Source organism: Salvelinus sp. IW2-2015, linkage group LG3 (genome assembly GCF_002910315.2).
Source record: "Salvelinus sp. IW2-2015 linkage group LG3, ASM291031v2, whole genome shotgun sequence".
NCBI classification, from domain to species: domain Eukaryota; kingdom Metazoa; phylum Chordata; class Actinopteri; order Salmoniformes; family Salmonidae; genus Salvelinus; species Salvelinus sp. IW2-2015.
Window position 1 is genome coordinate 11,138,052 of NC_036840.1, and position 26,744 is coordinate 11,164,795.

The 26,744-nt window shown below is 41.0% G+C and overlaps 3 protein-coding genes across 5 annotated transcripts; 1 reads left to right on the forward strand and 2 right to left on the reverse strand.

Annotated features, from left to right (window-relative positions):
• Window positions 1-738: 738 nt before the first annotated feature.
• Window positions 739-3,384, reverse strand: LOC111950561 (dnaJ homolog subfamily B member 9). Its single transcript, XM_023968214.2, has 3 exons — window positions 3,299-3,384; window positions 2,622-2,861; window positions 739-1,837 (listed from the first exon to the last, which is right to left on the reverse strand). The coding sequence occupies exons 2-3, from the start codon at window positions 2,836-2,838 to the stop codon at window positions 1,392-1,394; spliced, it is 663 nt and encodes a 220-aa protein (XP_023823982.1). The 5' UTR covers window positions 2,839-2,861; window positions 3,299-3,384; the 3' UTR covers window positions 739-1,391.
• A 181-nt stretch (window positions 3,385-3,565) lies between these two features.
• Window positions 3,566-12,075, forward strand: LOC111950549 (sugar phosphate exchanger 3). Of its 2 annotated transcripts, none has more exons than XM_023968191.2 (14): window positions 3,566-3,655; window positions 4,291-4,490; window positions 5,157-5,271; window positions 5,677-5,769; window positions 6,290-6,373; window positions 6,580-6,725; window positions 8,362-8,458; window positions 8,772-8,856; window positions 9,328-9,557; window positions 10,017-10,158; window positions 10,508-10,609; window positions 10,917-11,116; window positions 11,232-11,297; window positions 11,444-12,075. In XM_023968191.2, the coding sequence occupies exons 2-14, from the start codon at window positions 4,414-4,416 to the stop codon at window positions 11,534-11,536; spliced, it is 1,530 nt and encodes a 509-aa protein (XP_023823959.1). In that variant the 5' UTR covers window positions 3,566-3,655; window positions 4,291-4,413; the 3' UTR covers window positions 11,537-12,075. The 2 variants fall into 2 exon arrangements, with proteins under 2 accessions (XP_023823959.1, XP_023823967.1); XM_023968199.2 differs by having other exon boundaries at window positions 3,569-3,655; window positions 4,376-4,490.
• Window positions 12,076-16,687: 4,612 nt separating this feature from the next.
• Window positions 16,688-22,081, reverse strand: LOC111950565 (cyclin-dependent kinase inhibitor 1B). 2 transcript variants are annotated; one of them, XM_023968228.2, is made up of 3 exons: window positions 21,977-22,081; window positions 17,757-18,256; window positions 16,688-17,168 (listed from the first exon to the last, which is right to left on the reverse strand). In XM_023968228.2, exons 1-3 carry the CDS (start codon window positions 21,985-21,987, stop codon window positions 17,110-17,112), a joined length of 570 nt encoding a protein of 189 aa, XP_023823996.1. In that variant the 5' UTR covers window positions 21,988-22,081; the 3' UTR covers window positions 16,688-17,109. The 2 variants fall into 2 exon arrangements, with proteins under 2 accessions (XP_023823996.1, XP_023824005.1); XM_023968237.2 differs by lacking the exon at window positions 21,977-22,081 and adding an exon at window positions 21,235-21,439.
• Window positions 22,082-26,744: the final 4,663 nt, after the last annotated feature.

Here is a 26,744-nt window from a genome sequence, read left to right on the forward strand (position 1 = left end):
AGACACACTGGGCACCCAGGGAGCTCCTGTGGGGGCTTAAGTGCCTTGCTCAAGGGCACAACGGCAGGCAATCGTATATATGATTTGATACCATCAACACCCCAGTCGCCAGCTCACTTCAAGACAGATTTTTCCCGTCAGACCCGGAGTCAAACTGGCAACCCTCTGGTTGCTGGCTCACCTCTCAAATCACTAGGCTAAAAATAGTAGCTACATTATAGTGGCAGGCGAAAATAATGTTTTGTAAATCGATTCTGAGATTTACACAAATTGATCAAATGTCAGAGCATGAATAGAATAGACACACATTTAGAAGATACTACAGTAATCTAAACCCCTGGATTTAGAGAATAGAATGTGATATAGAACATGACAGCATAGAATGATAGAAATTGTAGAAATACATTTTAGTCTGCAGGGACCTTAGAGTAAATATATTTTTAATTCCAAACAAATACCACTCCTCGTTCTTTCAATATTTAAAAATAGATCATCCTTGGGATTAACAAAGTGCAGACAGCATTCAATAACTGAACATTGGTTTCACACAAAATGATAAATCAGGCAGCAAAGTCAAAGAAAGAGACAACAGAACAAAAAAAGGTGCCAACTGCAAATATTGCACATAACAAAATGGCAAAAGAGGCACACTTTGCAGAAAAAAAACTAGAGGTAACAGTTGATAATGGTGTATAGCCTTGTTAAATACACATTTATAGCTAGGTTCTCTTCAACTTCACRATGAGATTCAACTCGTGCTCTATTCACAACTGGGAAAGGTTTAAGATGGGCCTTGAAGTAAGTGACAGCAACTTAACACACAGGGGGCAGGATGCCATAATAAGTCCCCAATCAAATGCAACAGCTCTAAAATTACAAGGCATAAGCCATATAAAACGCACTATAACACTGACTTTCTTTCACGATATTGGAAGGACTCTTTCTGAAAACTTTGGTTTTGCTTAGCCATTTTAATGTTCCAGAATGAAAATAAAAGAAAGCGTGATATTTTTTTTCTCCCAACTCAATACATTTGCTACTCTCAAAAGATGGAAGCCAAGAGAGAACCTGAGAAATGGGAGAGTCGGAGTTTGTCATAACACGATGTAAACAAAAGTAAATTTAAATCTGAATGGAGGCATCGTAACATGCAATGATATCCATAAGAACCTAATACATAAGCCCAGCTAAATTATATCCTAAATGAATGAAAGGTATTGCTTGAGAACAGTTTGTTTTATGGCCCATAGGCATCAACACAGTTATAGCACACTTTCTTTCTTTCCAAAACCATGTTCCACAAAGTGCTAAATTTAAAGTTATTACAAAATAACCACAATAACTAAACCCATACCCAGTGAGTAGTGGGATGCATTTCTGGTAGTGATAAATCAAGAACAGTCTGTGTATGTGGTGACCATGTTCCCTCTGCGCTGTGTCACTGTCCTGCAGTGTTGTTTTGCTGAGCCCTGGAACCGGCTGTCCGCCCCGCCTGTGTGTCCATTAAACGAGAACATCTTCTCCATGTCCTCAAACACGTCATCAAAGAGTTCTCCACCAAAGGCGCCCTGGAAGTGTCTCTTGTGCCTGTTCTGGGCCTCCTGATGGGCCTCCTGATGGGCCTGGAAGTGGCTGTTGAAGGCCCTCTTGTGATGGGAGTGCTGGTTATGACCGAACAGGTCAGAGTCTCTGAACAGGTCATCAAAGTTGAAGTTAAAGTTCTGGTGGAAGTGCTGTCYACTCCTCCCACCTCCTGTGCCTGGCTCACCAGGGGAGGGGCCATGTCCAAACTGGTCATACTCCAGTCTCCTCTTATCGTCTGATAGTGTCTCGTACGCTGGCAAAGGAAAGGAAACATAAGTCTCTTGGTGGTGTCCACAGACATAAGAAAAACAGCAAATGCTTTAACATTTAAAAACTTAATAACTGACTGTAATGGGAATATTAAGATCAATAAAATTCATATTCAGTTTAGAGTGATTCACTCAATGTTAAGCATCTTTATGCGTCTTCCCTTTCTGTATTACACATGATTTCCAGTGTTCTGTTTGTGACACTCAGGTTGATGGTCACTAGATTCGATGCTGAATGTTATGGATTAAACTCATATCTGTGTATAGTGATTGATGCCAGACTAGACGTACAAGGACTGAGGACACAGTGATTATTATTGTATTGTCTGTGAACACTGCAATTCTGTAGCAGCTGACAAAGTCACTGGCCTTTTGTTTTGACTTCCTACAAGCCTCTCGGGCTGTTGTTCGCAGTACATTTAGTGTTGCTAATTAGACTATTGGGCCTTTCGGTGAAGGCCAGTAAGACATTCTCTGCTCCTGTGCGGGATATTGTTATCCCTGTTTGCAAACTTGTAATTAAACCRGATAGATTTTTTTATTGATATTATCAATGACTGCTCTCCTTGTTCACCWKAAAATGTCTATTACGCTGACAATATCAAAAGATAGAAAAACATCTATTACTTGTTGAAATGTTTACAAAAAGTATTAATACAGTTACAGGATGAATAACTAACACCCCATCCAATACATTTGATGTGGACTTGATGTAAGGAGCCCTGATGTAACAGACAAGGGGAGTGCGCAGAAGTTGACAGGACTCACCCTCAGCTATTTCCCTGAACTTTGCCTCTGAGTCAGGACTCTTGTTTCGGTCAGGGTGGTACTTCATGGCTARYTTATGGAAGGCCTTCTTGATCTGGCGCTCGGAGGCATCTTTTGGCACACCTAGGATGTCATAGTAGTCCCTCTGTGCCAGTATGAACTCAGTTATCATGAGAATACATACTGCTAACATTAAGACTGACTGTGCTGTGGCCATATTGGTGGTTAGCACTTGCCTCCCTGCACAGGAAAGAGAGATGTTTGACAGTTTACAGTTTGCTACTTACACAAGCAAATTATAAATGTAAAATTGACAAAAGTATAACTATGTAAGCATGTTTTAACCTGTACTGTAGAAAGGAAGCACGACAAATCTGTAAAACTTGCTGTGTGACATAGGCTTTTCTTTTTAAAATCCCACTTTAGCTAGGGACATGATCTACAAATGTATTTATCCTAGTGAATAGATGGTTGAATCAGCCACAGAATGATCCAACCATTTACATTGTGTTTAAAGCAATTGGTAAATCGGTTTAAACCATTGGAAGGTGGATGGGGGAGAAAAAGAGTGTCAGAACAACAAGCACATAGAGCCTGTGAAAACTATGAAACACATCTGTTCTGTATGCTAATTCTAAGCAACAAAAAAAAAAAACACAATAAAAGAGAGAACTTACCTTGAAAAGCACTAACAACAACGGCTCTTCTATCAGACGATAATCGCACAGCTGATCCGTAGGTGACAAACGATAGCAGGTTGCATTCCCGAGCTGTAACACCACGACTCGCAATCTTATTGGTTAATTCCTTCACCTACTGACTCGAAACACCACGATTGGCTGAAACTAGGGGCATGTGGATCTGTGTTGCATGCTTTCACTTCCGGTACACTCCAGCCCTGTTGGTGGCAGTAGGAAACGTGAAACCAGAGCAGAAGAAAACAAAAAGAAACCGTTTGATACATTGTACAATAGCAGACTGGACTGTAAACAGATGATCTCAAGCTAGCGTCGCTGTTTAGGTGAATTAAAAAGGTAAGTCCTTATCCGTTTGACTTCAATCTTGATTACATATTTRCATTTCCATATAGTGTTATCCAATGCCAAATGTATATTTAGTGAAAGAGAAGTATCAAGCTAGTGTATTCCATATGCATTACCTATCACCAGAGTGAGTCACTTGAATTAAGTGCTGCACTGCTGGCCAGCAACAGAGGCAGACAGAAGACAGCTCCCATGGCTATTTATTGCAAACCAATAGCTATATTCTTCCTATCTAGAATCAGTACATGGAAAAAGTAGGCAAGGAAATCTCAATATTTTTTTGTATGTTGCTGCCTTTATTGGCAGAGTGTGCTTCAGAGGGTGTTTACACCAGATAAAGGGTTCAGACCAGATTCCAAGGTTTGTTGGCTGTATAACTAACATTAAGGTCCCATGATGAGAAGTAGGTTCATGGTAACAAGCTTTGTGGTTTTATTCTTTGGAAGAGGCTAACCAAGACCTTTGGTCACCTGTTTGTGGCTTTATATCCTATACCTTTTACCTACGTTTACTATGGTAAAAAAATATCCACTTGGTCTCATAGGACTTTAAATCCCAGTTCTCTCTTTTCAGGCAAAGCTGTGTTTCTGACTTAGAGTTGTGTTTCCTGCTGTCCTGTGATCTAGGCTGTACTGCTGGATAAGCTAGTGTGGTGCTGTTCCCTCGCTGAACCCCCTCCCACTCCTGCCTCCTACTGCTGTTCCCTTGAAGGCCTCCACCCCCTCCTATCCCTCCTGGTGACCCCTGTGATGTCGTCCCCGTGCTGTGGCTTCCTGGCGCAGTACACCCACCATCACCTGGTCGCCTTCCTCCTCACCTTCTTTAGGTAAACTCAACTCCTGAACTCCCACCAGCCTTGTAGGGATCTGGTCTAAGACCCTCTGAATGTTCAGAGTTCTCATTCCAGCTCTCTTTGCCCTAAATGCTCTCAACACAAGCACTTAAACCAGAGCATACATACACATTTGATACGCAGGCTCACTTGTGCTCGTATAGGCCTACATCCTCCTTAAGTAAATACAGTTCTAAGCCAGAGGCCCCAACACGTGCTAATGCCTGGACCGGAGCTACAGTACTCACAGTCTTATACAGGTCTCCACTGTAATTACACTGTAATTACACTGGTTGTTATCAGAGTAGGAGAACGTGAACGTATCAGACAGTTGAGCAGTAAGAATCAGATTCATGCTGAATCGGTGCTTCTCACATTCCCTATCCTGACCTCTGAACCCTGACCTTTGACCCCACTCAGCTGTGCCAAAGATTTTGTGGCTGTGCTTTCCAGGCCCTGTCATCAGGAAGTGACGTATAGCCTAGAGTTCTTATTGCATGTTATAGTCTTGAGGAATGTATAGTAGTTGTAAATGAGTACTGCACACCAGCTGCTTTAAACAGCTCAACACAGCATCGGAAGGCCCTGGATGTTTCTGGTCCCTTGTTGTGCTAGGAATATAACAGGGCTTTATTAAGTCTCCCCTCCCTCTCTCTCCAGCTATGTCCTCCTGCACGCCTCGAGGAAGACCTTCAGTAATGTGAAAGTGAGCATCTCAGCCCAGTGGACTCCCTCTGTGCAGAATGCCAGCTCTCCTGCCTTCTCACCCGGGGAGGTACGTACTCGGGAGGATGTCGATTCACTTCCTTGAATTATCCCTCCTTTTCGCCTCCCCTGAATGATGACCTCTGATATAATGACTTAACTCCTGGATGTCTGCTGTTTTGCCTCAGTTTGCACCACTGAGTTTGTTTAGTTATCTCTTCACGTGCAATCCTCAATATTTACTTTGTGTGTAGTGGATGGGGAAGTGTTATCAGGTGTGGAGCTACTGACGAGTGCTCTGCATGTGATCATATGTTGAAACAGACCATGAAGTACAGCTAATACTAATGGTCAAATGGTTAAATAAATCCCTTTATTCAGTTACTCTGACAACGTTTTTGTGTTAAATGATATAAAGTTTATTTATTGTGTTACTGTATGTATCTTTGATTGTCTATTCTGTATCTTCTTCCAGACATGGGAGGAGCATAACCTGTTTGCCGACTCCGATGGAGCCACCTTGTTCCTGGGTGTCCTCGACACCATCTTCCTGTTTTCCTACGCCGTGGTGAGTGTCGGGGTCATCTGGGGTCATGGGGGGGGAGGGGGGGGGCTACTGGTTGGTAGTCTAGCAACAGTAACTCAATGTAACCTAATCAGTCAGATCAGATTTACTTCTGTCTCCTGCCACATGCTAATATGCACATTAAACTAATGAATGCTAATTAATTCATGTCATCTTTCATTATCAACATGGAAACAAGCAAAGCACACTGATGCAGTCTTCTCACATTCCCTATTCTGACCTCCCCACTCTGAACCCTGACCCCACTCAGCTGTGCTAAAGATTTTGTGGCTGTGCTTTCCAGGCCCTGTCATGAGGAAGTGACGTATAGCCTAGAGTTCTTATTACGGGTTATAATCTTGAGGGTATATAGTAGTTGTTAACAGGTTGAGTACTGAGCTGCAGTGGAGGGTTTGGCCGGGGTAGGCCGTCATTGTAAAATAAGAATTTGTTCTTTACTTACTTGCCTAGTTAAAGCAGGAGGACAGAGTAAACATGCGTGTGTTGTTCAATATTCATGCAGGGCCTATATATGAGTGGAGTGATCGGAGACCGCATGAACCTCCGGTATGTCCTCTGCTTTGGTCTGTGTGGTTCAGCCATAGTGGTAAGTGGGGCATTGCTTTTTATATTTTATATACATCTACACGGTTGTTACATCAGATTTTTACAATAGGTACTTAGTTAAAACGTAGTTACTACAATAGTCGTGTATACTGCAGATTCTGCATTTTGATCCCATTACATTTCATTCTGGTCTATTGATGACGTAATCCAATATAACCTTCTGTTTTTCCCTCCTTCACTTCCCAGGAGTTTGTGTTTGGTACCCTGACTGAGTGGCTGCAGTTCTATAACATCTACCTGTACTGTGGCCTTTGGGTGCTGAACGGCCTACTGCAGTCTGCTGTCTGGCCCTGTGTGGTGGCAGTCATGGGGAACTGGTTCGGCAAGTCGGGGTGAGTATCTTATCCCTCTCTCTGCCATGACACTAGTATACTCCATCACTGATCATTAGGGCTGGGAATTGCCAGGGACCTTACGATACGATATTATAACGATACGATATTTGTTGCGATTCCCACAATTCTATATGTATTGTGATTCGATGTTGTGATTTTATTGCGATTCGATGTTCCAAACATATTGCTCACCATATGTCAGAGAGAGAGCCATGAGAAAACTCGTTTTGGTCAGTCAGGGAAAAAAAAGTGCTGAAAACATATGGGCTCCCTAAAAATAAGATGGAGAACAAGCTATGAAGGAAAAATACTGGAGTTTAGGTGCAGGTACAGAAAACCAGCGGGAAAATAATATTGCAATATTGTCAAAATTATCTGCATTGATCACTACTGATCAATGCCGATCACTCACACAGATTGAGTAAGGCTCCCTGATTGTCAACTATCAGAAGTTGTCTTTACAAACAGTAGCCTTAGGGGATTGCTTTAACTGTCGGGTCGTTCCATAATGTTTTCAATCACTTTCTGACTACACCCCTTTTGATTTGCCAGAAACCTTTCATACATGTTTGCCCATGGTGAAATTGGTCAGAAAGTAACATTTTAGACCTGAATGCCAAAACATTCAGGAGATAGGTGTTCAAAGTTGACCCATTTTGCATACTGTTACGTTCCCCAGCAAGAAAAACGAAAATGTCACGCAAACAGAAGGGGGAACTAACAGAGTCACTGACCAACAACCAAGATGAAACAGGTGGGGTTTCAGGAGAGGTTCTGAAAGACACGGGCGTGTCCACTGAAAGTTGACTAGCAACAACAACTGGAACCTAAAAGACACCAACTAAATTTGCCCAAGAGGCAATCAAAAGAAAAACCCACACCAAACTTAAAAGACAGGAAGCAAAACAAAATCAGATAAGGGATTGTTTGTCTAGAGATCAAAATAGGAAGCGCCAACTAAAGGTGTTAACCCTCCACATCTATCAAGACAACTGAGGCACTGGGCTAGCCGCTCTTAAATAGCACCTGAGCCAGGACAGGTAAAACACGTTCCCCTAACGTGATGGAAATTAGCACAGGTGTAACACATACTGACTAACGAGGTGACACCAATCGGTGCGCCCTACGTGCTAACAAGCTATACGTGCTAAAGTCCAACCTCAAAACATAAATGGAAAAAACAAAACCTGTAACAATACCCCACCCTACCACGAGACGTCCATGTCTTTATCTCTGATAGAAACGTTTGAGTTGAGTTTGATATAATTTAAAAGTTTACAGACGGGCTTGTCAATCTAGTCTATGATTTATTTTTTAAACATTTTTAATAAAGAATACCTTTTTTTAAGCATTAACGCCAATTATCTAAAAACACGTGAACTCAGACTTGACTCATTTTAATGTTGGAGCTTAGACCCTATTTTAAATAATCTAAGATCTTATTTTACATCGAAGGGGTGCGGTCAGAAAGTGATTGAAATCATATGGACAGGAAGTGATGTACTGATTTCTTCTTGGTTCTATTGTATTCTAGAAGAGAAGGTTCTAATTGAGTATTGTGTTGAGTATGTTGTATGTATTGTGCATGTTCTTTAGAGCGTTGTAACTGATGTATGTCTCCTCCTCCCTCCAGGCGAGGTTTTGTGTTTGGCCTGTGGAGTGCCTGTGCCTCTGTTGGGAACATTCTGGGAGCTTTCCTGGCATCCAGTGTTCTCAAGTACGGATATGAGGTGAGTGCAGATGCACACAGATATTCATATTACAGATCTGCTCTGGGATTCACCTTTTTATAAGGTCTAGATATTAAAGGGACATGTTGCATAGACAATACCTAGTATGGTCTAGTCAGTAAGTCGAGAAGAAAAGGTCACTACATTGTAGAGAAAAGTGAATTTATGCGGTATTGTCTTTCTCTCAACCCCTTGCTACATAGTTAGCTATATAGTCCATCTGTGATCCCAGGGAAGAAAACATGAAAGCACAGAGTATGAACAGCACAATTCACGATACAAGGCACCTCGGTGTTATGCTGTGTTTCTGCAGTATGCCTTCCTGGTCACTTCAGTGCTGCAGTTTGCCGGTGGGGTGGTGGTGTTCTTTGGTCTGCTCACCTCCCCTAAAGAAGTGGGTGAGTATTAGGTCCACGCATGCCCAGTTTCCCTCATTGATCTGGTATTGTCGCCCTATCATTGTATCGTACTGTACTCTTTCACTTCAAGTTTCGAGTTCTATTAGTCACGTGTACAGGATCCGCATGGTATACACCGTCCAATGAAATGCTTACTTGCAGGTTCCTTCTCGATAATGCAACAAGAATAAGAAATAATAAAAAGATAAGAATACGAACATAAAGTAAATGGCTCGGTAGAATAGAATAAACATTTAAGCAACTTCAAAGGTCATCTAATTGTTTGTGTCAATTCTGTTGACATGTATCTTTATTGTCCCGTGAGGAAGTAAAACATTTTTTTTTTTTWATATTATTTCTTTTTTGTGAGGAAGTTGTAATACTGTATGTGGAATATGATATAAAGCTCATATAGCTACAATGTACTGTGTGACTCTTTTGATGAAGAGTGTCATTTCTCTGTCCCATCAGGTCTGTGTTTGGAGTCAGAGACAGGTCTGAGTCCAGTGGAGAGAGATGCAGACAGCCACAGGCCTCTGATGAGTGATGAAGAGGATGAGGAAGAGGAGGGGGAAGAGGAGGGATCGGAGGAGGTGTGTGACGGAGGGTATTACACCATCCAGCAGGGGGATGAGGATCCGCGGGAAACACCCAAAGCCATCGGATTCTGCCAGGCCTTCTGCCTGCCCGGGGTGCTGCCTGTGAGTGGGATATTACTAGAGCTCTCTGTGTGTCTCGAATGTCTCCCTCTTTCTCTCTCTGTCTCTTTTTCGTGATCCCTCTAACTCTGGCTGGCTGTCACCCACTCACTCTCTCGCACTCACCCTGCTATCTCCCTCTTTAATTCACCCCTCCCCGTCTATATCCCTTTCTATTTCTATATCTCTATCACCTTATCATCCTCCCTGCCTCTCTGCTATCTGCCCCTCCCTGTTCAAGCGTTTCCATTCTGTCTCTATTCTTTAGCTGACAGTTTTGTTTAGGGGGGTGAAGACGCCACTAGTTGCGTTAGTCTCTTTCTCTCAACCTCTCCTCCCAGGACCTTGCCTGTGCAAATGGACCAATAAAGCAAGTATTGTATTATGGAGCATCTGACGATATGAAGATTTTAGTTCTGGCTTTCTGTGATGACTCTGGTGACTGTCATCCTCTCTCCCCAGTATTCCCTGGCGTACGCTTGCCTGAAGCTGGTCAACTACTCCTTCTTCTTCTGGTTGCCCTTCTACCTGAGCAGGAACTTTGGCTGGAAGGAGGCCCAGGCCGACAGGCTCTCTGTGTGGTACGACGTGGGAGGCATCATCGGTGAGTGTTCCGGCCCAGGCCTAGTTAACACTAGCTGTATTGACTGGTTAATATGAATGACATTGGCATTGGTGTTGTTGACTGCGGTTTAGATGTGGTAACATCGTAGCTAGCTATGCAGAGTCATTTATCTATGCTGTCTAAAAGGGTCTACGTGGTCTACGCAAGCCGACGGAGGTCCGTTTGCGTCGCTCTCTACGTAGTTCCACGTACATTTGTGCGACTGAATTTTTGGAATGCGACGCAAACGGACCTCCGTCTGCTCCGTTTGCGTGGACTGTGTAGAGCCCTTAAGACGGGACCGGAAATTGTGTATTCATCTTCTGCTCTCTGGATCTCTCTCTCACAGGTGGTACGATCCAGGGCCTGATCTCAGACTGCATGGGGAAGAGAGCTCCAGTGTTAGCCGTCAGTCTGCTGCTGGCTATGGGAGCCCTGGTGGGGTACAGTCGTGAGTACTCCTTTTTTCATCCGCCTTCCTCCTTTTTCTAGCCCAAAAGATCTCACTATATTATTCATGCCAACATTCAATTTTAATGTGATCCCATTTATTTAAGAAATAGTATTCCCATTTTTTTATTTTTTATTTTAGGTCAGAGAGAAGAAATGGAAATTGTTCATTATTGTGTTATGTCAATTCTAGACCACCAAGGGGAGCCCTTGATGGGGGGGAAAAGAAAATTAGAACCATATCCCTCCCTGTCTCATACATAATCCACAAAAAACATGTGAATTAACCCTGTGTTGTCCCCCCTCAGACTCCCCTCCGGACCAGGTGGTGAATGCAGCTCTCCTGGCCACCACGGGTTTCTTCATAGGAGGGCCGTCCAACATGATCAGCTCAGCCATCTCTGCAGACTTGGGGCGACAGGAGGCCCTCAGGGGCAGTCAGGAGGCTCTGGCTACCGTCACCGGCATAGTGGACGGGACTGGGAGTATTGGAGCTGCAGCGGGACAGGTAACACACACTAGAGACCAAGACAGTACACACACACACACATGCATACATACATACACACATAAATATGTGCTTTCCAGTGATTTAATGTTGAGTATTTTACCTTGTCTTTCAGTACTTGGTATCGCTGATCGAGAGCAAACTGGGCTGGATGTGTGTGTTCTACTTTTTCATAGTCATGGTAAGATCATGTGTCTAATCCATAATGTGAGACAATGTTCATCTATTCCGTTAATTGGTCACTAATTCTCCTCAGGAGCATCTTACATAAGGTACTGTGTTGTCCCTGTTTGTGACATATTTGGTCCTGTCGTGATTGCCTCACAGACGGGGGGCAGCATAGTCTTCATCTTGCCGCTGATCGTGACTGAGATTCGGGCCATGTGGAGGGACAGACAGGCACGGACACACCAGCTGTGAAGCCTTCCTCACGGCGGCCATGTTGTTTCCTACTCCTTCCCTATAGGGCCTACTAGCTGTCAGTCAATCAGACTATGTCCACTGATCACTACTGTAGTTGTATGTATAACATGTCTATGAATGTGTGTGTCCAATCTATGTATATATTTGGTCTGAAATACGTTTTTTTAAAGATATTACTTCAGCGCCTTTTACGAGTGGGGGCAGGGCCCTCTCAATGTTTGTGGTCCGAGATAGGAAGTTCCAAGCAGCTGTCAATGATTCAAATTCCTTTACCTGTTTACTGGAGAGTATAATGATTACTTGTATAGAATGATTGGATCTGCTCATTTGCTTAGTGGAGATCAGATTTCAAAGACACGCAAAACACACACTCACTGAAGTCCGTCACTCACTCTTAGAATCTCAGTCACACATCCACTTGGTGGATCTTCAGTCATTGCCTGTAGCACATACAGTAGTCAGTGACCACGTTTACATGCACACAGTATTCTGGATAGTAGATCATTCATATGGGTTAAATAGTAACTGAAATATGGTCTATAACCTCTCACATGTAGCATAATATTAACTCCTGCAGAATTATGCATTTTTTTGCAGTAAAATTAGGCAACAAATGTTAATTTTGTCTCGGGAAGTGAGTGGAGAAATAGTATTTCTTTCAGCATCTCTTAAGAAAATTAGTGTGTAATGTGTTATCTTTGATGCTGTTATGCAAGCAGACAGTCTTATCATAAATCTATTTAATCGTTTTCTCAGCTTTTAATTTAATTAAAACCGGTCAAACTGATGACTTTTGGACATTTTGCACAGACCAATCGTTCCATTGTTTTTGGAATCTTTCCACGGTTCTCCCCGGTCGCTAAACGAAACAGACAATTTTACCGGTTTTAGCTAGATTACTACTGCATTCATTCTATCGATGTAAGACATTATTCTGGTGAGCACTACTTTATTTGGTCTTCTGGGACAACAAGTTATGACAGAAGAGAAGCTGCATGTATCTAATAATAGTTGGCAAACAAATGGCCTACCAATTGTCAGTAATTATAAACAGAAAGTGTCTAAATTAAGGGTGAAATTAGCGGGTAGGCTACACGGTCTAATACGAAGCATCAGCAAAACTTTTTCGGGTTATTGTAAACGGGATATGATGTTTACGTGTGTCAACCCACTTGAGTACCCCGAATAATAACGGAATATTGGTGTGCATTTAAACGTGGTCAGTGTAAAAAAGTACGTTTGCAGAAAAAGTTTTTAAGCAGCTTTTTAAAGTTTTAAAGATTTTATTTATTTAAAGAACAGTAAGATTACATCAATGTAAAAAAAAAAGTCTTATCAAAATGAGTTAAAAGTATACTGATTTTATTTACTGTAGGTACATAAATTAAAACGGTACAAGTAGTTCTCCTGGTTGGACTGGGATCAGTTGCTAAATTACTGTAGTGGTTTTAACCAAGGTCACAAGTGCATTTCAGCTGGTCCAGGACCTGCTAAACTTAATGAAATGGATTGTGTATTTAATTGTATCATTATCGAATGTCTTAATCTGTGATGTATGTTAATTTTTGTTCTCCATATGTGCACTTTAAATTCATATTTTAATGAGCCTATGTGATGTTTTCTTTTTTTTCAAGAAAATGAAATTGACTTTTTCAAAACTGTTGACTCCTATATTTTATTCTTCACTAGGGAATTTACGATATATTTTGGGAAACCATCTCAATGAATTTGAACTTCAATGACCTAAACTGTATTCACACAACTGACTTATTTGTAGAAATCTCATAAAGCAATGAAACCAGCATTTAGAAACATTGAATTAATTGTCATATTTGGCAGGATGATTTATTTTCACATATAAAATGGACACAAATTAAGAGGATCTGTTCAGAAGGACTTTCGCGGTAAATTACTAATGGGATAGACACCCTGTAAGGCAGGAGTGGATACATTCTGCTCAGCCTGCTCAATCCTGTTACAGACGTGTTACGTCACTTCAGAACCACCAGGAGGAGCCTTTAAGGCAAAAATAATACCATCAAAATATGTGTCGTATTAGTAGGCCTAATTTTTTATTTAACTAGGCAAGTCAGTTAAGAACAAACTATTATTTACAATTACGGCCTAGGAACAGCGAGTTAATTGCCTTGTTCAGGGGCAGAACGACAGATTTTTACCTCGTCAGCTCGGGGATTCGATCAAGCAATCGTTACTGGCCCAACGCTCTAACCACTAGGCTACCTGTCACCCCTAATATAATTAGGTTTAATATAATTAGTAGACTTAATATGTGTAGAATTAGTAGGCCTACTAGATTTTCCAGGTGTTGACACTGAAGATCATATTAATGTACAAGGAGGTAGTAAATTATGAATGAAGACGAGTCTAAACAAACAATACTTTTTGGTATATTTATATCATTTATTTACATCTTTAATAATCTGAAACATACTGTAACAAATTAACATCAAAGTCAACAGTGCACCAAAAACCRGTCATTGAATCCTCCACAAAAACGTTCACAATTTTGAAATGTGTCATTTTATTTTCAAACTATTACCAAACCAAATCAAAGCTAATAGTCTGTTCCCATGTAATTACATTGTAATATACTTTGCATACATTAACCATTATCTTATCAAAAACATATATGAGGATATTATCCATTCATGCATATAAGGCATGCAATACTATGTTTTGATATACCTGCGATAGACAGGTTAATTAGATTTAGATCAAAGTTTATTTTGCCACTGTGGGACATACTATGGGCCAGGGAGGATGCAGGATTGAGCAGCCCAGTAGCTGTGTACAGATCGATGATCATTAACTTATCACAGTTCGCTTGCCAAGGGAATTCTGGGAAACCAGTACAGTCAGTAATATTACGGCTGAGTATTACCTTGTTTTAACACTGTTTAATACCAAGAAAGCACCTACTATCTATTTATCATTTTGTGTCCGACCCAAACTATGATAGCCCATAGTCTGTGTCCCAGTTCAGCAGTGAAGGTTTTGTTTTTTATAAACACTTCCCCTTCCATGAGAGTAGCTCTATAAAATCAGAAATATAGAATTATCTTGTCAGTAATGTTTTAGTGCAAAGACAGTTCAACAATACACATAAGCAATTCGTTTTACCGAAAGGGTATTTAGAATTATTTCCCTACAAAAACAAAATATATAGTTAAAAATAAGTTAACAGACTTTTAAAGATTTGTTTTGAACACGTTGAAAGACAGGCGCATATATACCTGAATGCACATATAGACTCCAGTCCAACCACACACACAAAACAACAAAAACACCATAAAATATTATTAAATAAAAATGGATAATCGATTCCATTTGTGAGGTGAAGTGTGTAAACGGAAATCAAGACGTTCTGTTGACATGTCTCTCTACGTTGGCAAGTCAAGAGGGCGGTGTAATAAGGACCTCTTTGGATCCAGACAAAAGCCCTCTAGAACACAGGCCACTTGTCTCGCTATAGAACCACTTTGATTCAGGGTCTCGGACATCATTCTGTTGCTGTCTATTAATAAAGTCCCTGCCCCCTATCCTCCATTCTGTCTAGTTCTGGGAAACCAGTCAAAGCAAAGCAWGCCAGAGAGCTAGAGATAACAAAGCTCAGGACTCCCAGAGGACTTGAGTTTCCGAAGTCCTGCTTTGAGCTGGAATGGGCCTATCACGCTGACACACTGACTATTTTACCTGATGTGTAACTAAAGCCTATGGTCTGAACCCGCTTTCCCACTGAACCAGCTATGAACAGTAATACAAAATTATCTCCTGTAGTTTCCAACAAATAGGTTGTAATTATTTGACCATTTTTATTTTGTATATCTTTTTTCTATTATTTTCACTTTTTATGTCAATCGTTCAATGAGGTAGGTAATCCAGATTATGGCTATTTGTTCAAACATGACACATTTAGGGAAAGGCACTCCCTGTAGGATTGCTATTTTTGCCACTATTATTTACAGTATTGCGATGTGACTCTGGCTATGGAGAATGAATGGTATAAAGTTTGGAATGTAATGCCAATGGATAAATCTGTGATACTGTATGTTAATCACAGGTATATCTGAGATGTATTTGGAGATGCGTAAGGCATGTGGATTTCTATGGCTATGTCCCTTGTCTCAAGACAACGCTTACAGATGTCTCACAAATCATATATGTTTTCATTTTTTTGGTCAACTGCCTCAGGTGTCACAACAGTCTAGTATTTAGCACAGCAATGGAAATGTGTTACAGCTCAGCTCCTCATAAAAATAATAATTTACTGACAGAACTTGGAATGTTCTGTATGCATTAAGGATCAATGTACTTTTGTGAACTACAACACCAATATAACTTCAACTCCAAATAATGTCACAGCTACATTACCTTCATACAGAAAAGAGTCGTGTTCAAAACCTAGAGGCTGTCTTTATACAAAGACAAGAGTAGAAAGGGATATATTGTAAAAAGGATTTAGCCAACAAAAGCCAACATACAAGGCATATTCAGTTTTGTTACCAAACAGTTTCCAAGAATATGTTTTAATACCTTAATAAGATAAATGGGGCAAAATTAAGCGGGCTAAATAGATAATGGAAAGATAAAGGGGGCTAAATAAAAACATTTGACAATTTTATTCAGTTTTGTACTGAAGTTTTTGATGAATTTTACAGAGACGGTGGTGCCAACGAGGAAGTGTATGTCTGCCATAATAACAATGTTTGAGAATGAATTTAAGCTAATTTAATCTTGTTGCCTACTGACACCTTATATCACTCTGTAATACTACTCAAACCAAAAAGCTGATATGACGCTTTAGTATCTTGTTAAGAATAAAACAATTACCGTAATAAAATACATATATTGAGAAGCATTATTACTCAATAAGATGTATCATTATCATAAAAGTCCCTACCGATGCAGCCATCGCCTGATAGCCTAAGTGCTGCAACTTCACCGTTGACCTTTGTACCCTAGGCTAATCATGGTCACGTTGCCAATTTGACCTGAGGTGACCCCGGGGCCTCTTACTCGAGTGGCTGATACTTTCACAGCCGTGGTGAAACTGAAGACGACAAGTGGAGTGAGGTCAGGAGTAGGTGAACTCCTCTTATCAAAACTCAGAGAGGCTGTTAGAGAGTGGGCTGAGGTGGTTAGAGGTTAAGAAATACTATACCAAGGTTACTGTTGGAAGAAGTCTCTTACAACAGAGCCGTTTAGGTTTTTTCCTGATGAGTGTATTTGAACTATTTCACAGTATAATCTAAAGCTTAAGACAATCATACAAGCTTAGGAAATATAGATGAAATACAGCTATATAAATATATATACAAACATATCCATCATTTCCACTCAGAGATGTTTCACTCTGAGAGGACGTTAGTTAGCTTCCTTGCGAGGAAATCAACAGAGTTTGTCAGGAGTTTTTAAGACATTTTGTATAGCTATGAGCTTTTTGACAGTCAGAGTCGCTACAGAAAGCTGCAGAGATTATAAATGCATCTTAATGAGTTGATTTCCAAACGAAGCATGCCCACTGAATGGTGCTCTTTCTTGGGATGCGTCTACTGCAGGGAGGACCGTTTGTGGTGCATGGCCCTCCTCTTCTTCACAACAAAGAATTCTGTGGATGACCAGCAGAGAGAGAGAACAGGTGTTAGTTCCCAGTCCCAGTAATGTAAGGGAAATAATATTTGCCTCCCAAATGGCACCCTGTTCCCTGTATAGTGCACTAATTTTGACCAGGGCCCATAGGGTTAAAAGTAGTGCACTAGATATAGAGGAGAGGGTGGAATATGGGACACACACAACAGGCTTTGTAACTGGGAAACTGTTTGGGAAAATGGCATAGGTAACACAGTGTTGTTGTAAGGCCTGAAATACAGTGCTTTTGCAAGCACACTGAGGTATTCACTGCTGTCACTCAAGGGTTATTAACAGGTTAATAACAGGTTCATATGAAGTTCAAAACAACCTATAAACTTCTATTATCTCTCCTTAAATGAAGACCTCATGGCTTGTGGGTGTAATAATAATAATAAAAAATATACAAATGTATTTATTATTAATTTATTATCATTATAATGATAGTCAAGTTAACCTTTGGACTAACTCTCTATTGCCTTTTTTCGTATGGTTTTTGTACCAAGCCCAATAGAAGGAAAAAAATAGGGGGAAAAGTGCAGCACCTCTCCCGTTCATTGACACTGACCTGTTATGGCGGCTTGTCTCCGTTTGACTGCTCCTGCCTTCTGGCTGGCCACCATGTTCTCCGGCCTCTGGATCCTATAGCTCTCCCTGGTGGTCACCTCCAGGTACTCCTCTCCATAGCTGGACGACCCTGGATACGATGCCGGCGCCAGCTTGACATTCTCGCTCTCTGCCCTCCGCCCGGCGATGCCAATCACCGGCTTCTTTACCACACAGCTGTGGTAGAACGCCGGCACATCCTGGCACTTCATCTCCTCCCACTCCACGCGGGCGCCGTTGGTGGCCGGCCGGCCGGAGTTGAAGTCAAAGTCCCAGCGCTTGTTGGCCGACTCCACGCTCATACATAGGTGCCTCTGGAAGTCCTGTTGCAGCTGCTCGTGGTCCACAGGCCCAAACAGGTTCCTCCTCACCGGGCCCTGGGCCCTCCGCTTCAGCGCCTCCATACTCCCACAGACCAGCATGGCCCCATGAGATGATAATGATGATGCCATCTCAATGTCCCTGAGAGAAAGGGAGAGGGTTAAAGGTGAGGTCTCTGTTTTTCTATGAGGTGTGGCCCAGGTCACTACTGGTGTGGCCTAGGTTTAGACACACACACACACTMATACCAACACACACTAAACACACAGAACACCTGTTCTGTTCAGCGTTTGCCCTTTCGGGGCATCGTTGAATTTTATGTGATCAAACACACATGCCCTACCTCCCTCAAACTCAACTCTGGACCTTAAAGCCAGTTCCACTGCATTTTTCCCCTCTAATCAGGGATTGATATAGACCTGGGACACCAGGTGTGTGCAATTAATTATCAGGTAGAACAGAAAACCAGCAGGCTCCGGACCTTGTAGGCTAAGAGTTGAGTACCCTTGCCCCACCTAACCCACTTGGTCTCTTAGCATATGGTTAATTACTCACACACCAAATAAATCTCCAACATCCATAGAATCAGAATAGAAGAACACCTGAAGTATGTAAAAMCTGAACCTGCTCCACCTGCTCTGGTCTCTGCTCTGGCTGCCAGAGGTGAGAGGTCAGGAGGAAAGGTCACATGGTGCGGCTCGGGAAACGTATGGAGAATGTTTCACCTCATGTGAGAATGTTTTATGTGCTCTTCTAGTCACCCCATGTAATTACAGGGATACATTCGGATCTTCAGGAATGTTACACGTTTTTGTCATTTACGAGTTACAACTGTCCAATACTAGTGTTTTAAATGAACACGTTCTTATTTTTTGTGACACGCAAACATTCTACACACCAAGGAAACCTAGACTTCTCAAGAGTAGGAGTGCTGATCTAGGATCAGTTTTGCCTTTTAGATCATAATGAATATGATTATATGGACAGGTCCTAGATCAGCACTCATACTCTGAGACTCTTTGTGAATGCAGGCCCTGATCAGCTTTTTTATTTTTTATTAATAGGTTCAAAATCACATAATTCCCCACAGCAATTCAATAAAAAAAWTTATAGCAAGTAAACCATTATACAGCATAGGCCTACATTACAACTTCCAAAGTCTAGAAAATATTCATTCATATCCAATAGATCACATGTAACAGTCTGAATTGTTTAAATAAATACCTGTTAGGTTGGTCAGATTTGCCTTGCTGAGTCTATCCCTGGTCTATAATGAGAACTTCCCTTCCCTGGCCTTTCTTATCAAAGTTAGAAACATCTAGATCTTTTTTTCTTATTATTTTGCCTCCTTGAAATACAGTTTTACCCGCCAGAGTGTATCAGTCAGTTACCCACTATCAGCATCAGTGAATGGGAAGGAAGCACACTAAAAAAGGTGTGCCACAGGCAGTGAATCATTTCTGCGCCTTTGCTTATCTAAAAAATCGTTACTCGGTGGGATTGAGCAAACTTTACAGCGTCTGGGATGCAACTACGTCTGCATTAAAATGCCAGCCCCCTCATACAAAGAAACACGCTTGTGTAACAGAAACCATTATTCCACATTGTGAACATGAGGTTTTATGCATCAGATGGACAACCTTTTCAGACGTTCATCTATGAAGAAAACGCAAAGAAACAGCCAAATTGAAAATAAAACGCATACAAAAAAATGTATAATAAATGTATGAATCAAACGGGTAAAATAAGATTTTTTAGGATGTTGTACTTTGAGAGATGCATACACTATGCTGGGTTGCTTGGATGACTCAACTGCTGGGTTGCTTGGATGACTCAACTGCTGGGTTGCTTGAATGACTCAACTGCTGGGTTGCTTGGATGACTCAACTGCTGGGTTGCAGTTGTTTTCTTTAAAAATATCAAGGTTGGGTTGTTGATGCTGGGTTATTGATGCTGGGTTATTGATGCCGAGTTAAGACCGAGCGGGTTAGATCAGAAGACTGGAAGCATAGCTTTAGTAGGGACCTAGATTTCAGACACTTGGTGACCCGTGAGAGTAAATGTCATTCCGGTCCATCTGTTCTGTTGTATCGTTATTAGGAGTGTGAACGTTAACATGTTTAAATGAAATTGGGATCTTTAACGTTAAGAAAAATCCCTAAATGAAAAACAAAGAATTCAGCATGTGTTCTGTTCAATATTTACCTAGTGCTGGGTTACCAAATAACACAACTTGGGTTGTTTTTAACCCAGCATTTWTTTGAGTGTAAGAATCTTAAGGAGAACAGGGGCGAGAGCCAGGGAATTGATGAGGTGGAGGTCGACTCAATTGAGCATTGCGCAATGGCCTGTCAACTGTTTTAAAACAAATGTACAGACTTAAACTGGGAGTTTTTACATTATATTCGTTGCTCTCTAGCTATAGATATTGAATATATTATACAGTAGGACTAGTAGGATATAGGTTAGGCCTACTATGCCAAAGATGCCTATTCTCTACATTGCGTTCATGACGCAGTTTGATAAAATTCTTAGCCTGTTCCATGAAGAAGAAAAAAAGTTACGTAAAATCCTTTGATTAAAATAAGTATTCTTTCCAATAACATATTTTCATGAAAATAAAAACATTATTCTAAACGAATATAAACTGCCATTCCCTCAACAGCAACAGCTCAACTCCTTGGAGTGAAAGTTGTTTGCGACGAAAAAGTGGGCGCGGTACCTAGATCATTTACAACTCTCTGGAATCCCCAGACCCACACAAACATTCTCAATCTCCGATCATAATTGTGCCCAACTTCTCCAAATAGGCGATAAGAGGAGAAAAACGTTGAAACTCTACCACAATTTAAGATTACAGCACTCGATATCATTGCCAGATGTTAAAATAGATTCAAAGTAGCCTTATTTTGAACATAACACAGAAGAAGTATAAATCACAGATGACGCAGTTACATTCGCATACTACATGAGATGTTGGTCAATGAGATGCAACAGAAAAAAATACACATTGACAATAAAAACCCGAACAGCACAGATTTGCCTATGTTTTTACTCTGCAAAGTCTGAATAAGAATAATGCAAAACTTCTCAAATGTTGCCAATGTGACTTATCTTACCATCAGTGTCCAATGATGCACTCAAATCTGAAATAATGTTGCGAATTCCTGACGTTGTGGGTCAAAATTGACGCGCCTCACCGAAGTATAGACTGATGCTCTTCACTGTCCACGATAAACTAATATCACACTAATATCACCCAGTTATTGCGCTCTCTTGTCCCCTTATGTGACTTGTTTGTTCCTAGAAGGCAATGGGACGTCCTACCGCCACAGAAGATTTAATCACGTGATAATCACCGCTGAAGACTTAATCACGTCATAATCATCATAACAATCGGGTTTTTGGAGCTGGACCATTGAGCTGGACAATGCCCAAGGAAAACACCTTTATATAAATCAGTGATTCAATCAATTTCATCCAATGACACAAAGAGTTGGTATAAGTGCGCATTCTGGCATTGCATTCTTAATTAAATACACTCTTTCAAAAAAAGGTGCTATCTAAACCCGAAAAGGGTTCTTCGATGGTCCCCATATGAGAACCCTTTGAATAACCCTTTCGGGTTCCAGGTAGAACCCTCTGTGGAAAGGGTTCTACATGGAACCCAAAAGGGTTCTTTCTACCCGGAACCCAAAAGGGTTATCCTATGGGTCCAGCCAACGAACCGTTATGGAACACTTTTTTCAAGACTGTAGGCTAATGTAAAATCTGGCATGCAATAAAAATCATCTTGGTATAGACTACTTTTTTTTAAATCAACCAACACATTTTCTATGAGTTTTTCAATATATTTCCTACCTCGTTTGCATTATAAGAACGTTTTGATGTTCGGTTGTAAGATTCGAACTGCGCGCAAAGATTTGTTGCACTGTGCCAGAGTTCTCCTCTCTAGGTAAAATATCTTGGACCCATTTACCCAGCTCTTTTGAATGTGACACATTCTTATGTTGGCATTGCGTCACGTTCTGCCTTGGCTCCGTTCCAAGACCACAGGTCACGTTGAATTTCAACGTGAGCTAGTCAACCCTCTACTCCATTTTGTATTTTTTTCTCCCGCAGTTTAGCCTACGTTTCATTTAGGTACAGTCATCTCCCGCTCAAAAAGTTCTCAATGGGACTGACAAGGCACACAATGTTTTTTTGTTGCTTTGTGCCATTTTCAAAAAGTTTGACACATAGTTGATATTACTATTTAGGACAGGTTACATATCAAGCATAAGGTCCATGTTGGTCTATTATGTTAGTCAAGTTAGTCTATTTTAATCTATTGCGCTATCTGTTAGTATTAGTCTGAATTAACATGAATTAACATTAATTACAATGTTAGTGTAAATAAACAAAAATTCCATGAAAATGAATYAAAACATGTGAAAAGCTTTATTAATACACTATTATAGTAGGCTGCGTTTACACAGGCAGACAATTCTAATCTATTTTTCACCAACCGGTCTTTTGACCAATCAAATCACCTCTGAAAAAGAGCTGATGTGAAAAGAGCTGAAGTGATTGGTAAAAAGACCAATCACATCAGCTCTTTTCACATCAGCTCTTTTTCAGAGGTGATTTGATTGGTCAAAAGACCAATGAGTGAAAAAAATTAATGGAAAAATATCAGATTTGGGCTGCCTGTGTAAACTGCAGCCAAAGTGTCATGTTATTATTGATGATTTATGTCTTGTTATACCTTTAATTTATGTGTTTAGTCTCCTGGTCTTACACTCTCACATAGAGATACATTATGTCAATAAGAGATGTTTGCTTAGGCTATACAAAATTGTTAAACATTTCCAGTGAATGACTGAGTGAGGTGTCTGTTTTTCAAACTAGATACTCTAATGTACTTGTCCACTTGCTCAGTTGCGCACCGGGGCCTCCCACTCCTCTTTCTATTCTGGTTAGAGACAGTTTTCACTGTTCTGTGAAGGGAGTAGTACACAGCGTTGTACGAGATCTTCAGTTTCTTGGCAATTTCTCGCATGGAATAGCCTTCGTGTCTCAGATCAAGAATAGACTGACGAGTTTCAGAAAAAGTTATTTGTTTCTGGACATCTTGAGCCTGTAATTGAACCCACAAATGCTGATGCTCCAGATACTCAACTTGTCTATAGAAGGCCTGTTTTATTGCTTCTTTAATCAGGACAACTGTTTTCATCTGTTCAAGAGTTTTCTAATGATCAATTTGCCTTTTAATATGATAAACTTGGATTAGCTAACACAACGTGCCATTGGAACGCAAGAGTGGTGGTTGCTGATAATGGGCCTCTGTACGCCTATGTAGATATTCCATAAAAAATCTGCCGTTTCCAGCTACAATAGTCATTTACAACATCAACAATATCTACACTGTATTTCTGATCAATCTGATGTTATTTTAACGGACAMAAAATTTGCTTTTCAAGGAACAGTCTAAGCGACCCCAAACTTTTAAATGGTAGTGTATATGGTATCACTATTAAAGTAATATCTCCTTCCTTGTATCTTTATTACATACCAGTGTATCCCCTTCCTCATAGGTCCTTTCTCCTCTTTCAGTTATTACATAGGTTCTGTCATACTTGCATGGCTGTGGGGTGACATCATAGGGACTGTTTGTTCAGGGGCCAACACCCAACACCACTCCTCAGTCTGAGCTGAGGTTGTTCCAGGTTTCCAGACCAACGGCTATTGCTATTTATACATCAGCTGATGTAAAGACATACAGCATCACGTTCCCACTGAATTGGATATTGGCGACCCAAACATGGCAACTAGAGGTCACTTTTGAACATTTGACTCTGAAGTTGATTGCACTGCATTGTACTCTGCTTAACTTAACGTGGGCCTACTATACGTTCTGGAGCTTTGATGCCGACTTTTCTGGTGGTAGTATTATCATAACACATAGCTGGCCGACCAGGCCTTCTCCCCTCTTCACCTATCTCTCCACCCCCCCCCCCCCCAGAGATGAGTTTAAAACACAGACAAGTATGATCTGTAGAGCTGGCAAGGATGTTTTTGTGATATAGTTTTTGTTTAGAGTGCATTTTGTTAGTTGCACATTATCGAATAAGGGTTAGGCAGGATTCTTCCAGAAGGGAATAACTGGGCGTCTCCATTTGATTCCAACTCAGTCATGGTGACGATTGTCTAATGAGAGAGTAATGGGTTGACTCACTCACTGACTGTTCCCACTCTTGAGAACATGCCCATGACAGTGTCCACGACTCTCTGAATTCAGCTGGTACCCTTAAGAACAAATCAGTCTTTGTGCATGGCAGGGTTGGGCTCAATTAGAATTAAAGGCAGTCAATTCAGGAAACTGAAATGAAAATTAAATAATTGAAAAAGGGGCATCTATTTTTAATGGCTTCTTAACTAACTGAAAAGGTGAAGCTATTCATGTCAAAAGTTTTATCACTTTGAATTCAAATTCAATTTGAATTGAGCCCAACCCTGGTGCATAGCAGTTTGATTACATTGTAATGTTTGGATTATCATCAGCAGACAATGAAGCTCCTCGGTGTTTGTGGGAAATGTGTCCCTCCATTGTTTTCCCTTGACCCTGTCCTTATTTACTGTCTATCTATTGTTCTCCAGGCCAGTCTTTAATCCTCCTGTCTGTCTACAATAGAATTTAACCTTAATGTTTGTTGATTCTTCTGTTCACAACACAGTATTGCTAAGGACAGCACATTTGTCTATTAGCACATTGACCCATGTTGTCTACAGAGTACAGGCCCTTTAGAAACACACACTTAGCACAACAGCCAATACCCTAACTGGCACAAAGTACATTGTATTATATGGTTGAGTAGGCCCTATTATGTATTGTGTTGGATCATAATCATATAATCTAAAAATAGCTATCATTGGTTTGACATGTAAAATGTTTCAGAATAATCATATAAATATGTATTGGTGTTGTAAAAACACTACAGAAATCAGTAACTTTTTCGCTATCATTACAATAATATCCCACACTGAATACTATTTGTCAAACTCAGGATGTGGAACAATTTCCTTAAAGGAAAAAAAATGGAGAAATCTTGTCAATGAGCTTCTGGGTGTGAGGAAGCTCTGAAATGAAATACTTGCAGGCTTATATGCCCCAAGATGGTAAATGTGCACATGTATCGTAGGAGGCACTGCAGAGGACACAGTTCACAGTTTCATTTCTACAGGAAGTCTATAGTARGAGGAAGCGGAGAACCACAGGGAGGAGGACCTCAGTTCACACGTGTAGGCGGTTTCATATGCCCTTCTGACAGAATTAACCAAGGCTCACAGATACTACAGAAAGTATACATTTATACGCTCATGGAGACCATACAGTATGTCCCACATGCTAGTATAAGAAGCACATGGGGTTTCATTTGATGGTTGTCAGAAATGCAGGACACCCCATAATATTAAAATGGAAATTCTCAAGATTATCCTATAAATTAGGACCTTCACTGCCTTTGCTGGCTCTTGTGTGGTTCTGATAGTGATACCACATCATCAGACTTTGGCTGCAGGGAAAGAAGGGAGGCAGGCTGTAGATTCCAATAGTGACATGCCTGCTGCTACCGTCGATTAATCGAAAATATAAGAGTACTACTACCACTCATTTTCTGTCTCCCCAAGGCTCAATATCATACTCCCTCAACATGCAGCCACGTAGGATATATTGCAACCCAAGCTGTGCAGAGCAATAATGGCACGGCAATAACAAGCAGCAAACCATGACGGACCCCCCCATACCTCCAACCTCCCCCATGCTCAAGTAAAGGAGGTGAAAGGAGGTGCCAGTAGGGTAGTAGTAGTCCTCCAGCTGTAGGAGTTACAGGTGGGTGAGGAGGGGAGAGGGGGACTGGGTTCAATTTCATGGGGGGTGAGTGGGGATCGGTGGGGGTGCAGGGGGGTAGGTTGGAGAGGGAGAGAGTGCAGCAGCTGGATATTGTCAGGGGGTGCACTGGGGGAGTAACATTTCAGGGTAAGCTGGTTTAAGATGAACTGTGCCTGGAAAGGCCAGGCATGGTGCTTATTTTTGGGGGGCTAGCAGGACTGTTTTTGGGGGGGCTAGGAGGTTCTGTGGTGTAGAGCGCAGACTTTCAATTTCACTCTCTTCCTTTGGAGTGAGCTACAGCATGTGCTTTTGTGCGTGTATGTGTGTGTGTGCATGCTCATGTGTGTATAGATACAGTATAGACATTTCTAGATACAGTATACAGTGGATTCGGAAAGTATTCAGACCCCTTGACTTTTTCCACATTTTGTGACATTACAGCCTTGTTCTAAAATGTATGGGGGAAAAAAATCTTCATCAATCTAGACACAATACCCCATAATGACAAAGCAAAATAAGGTTTTTAGACATTTTTGCTAATTTATTAAACATAAAAAACATAAATACCTTATTTACTTAAGTATTCAGACCCTTTGCTATAAGACTCGAAATTGAGCTCAGTGCATCCTGTTTCCATTGATCATCCTTGAGATGTTTCTACAACTTGATTGGAGTCCACCTGTGGTAAATTCAATTGATTGGACATGATTTGAAAAAGGCATACACCTGTCTTTATAAGGTCCCACTGTTGACAGTGCA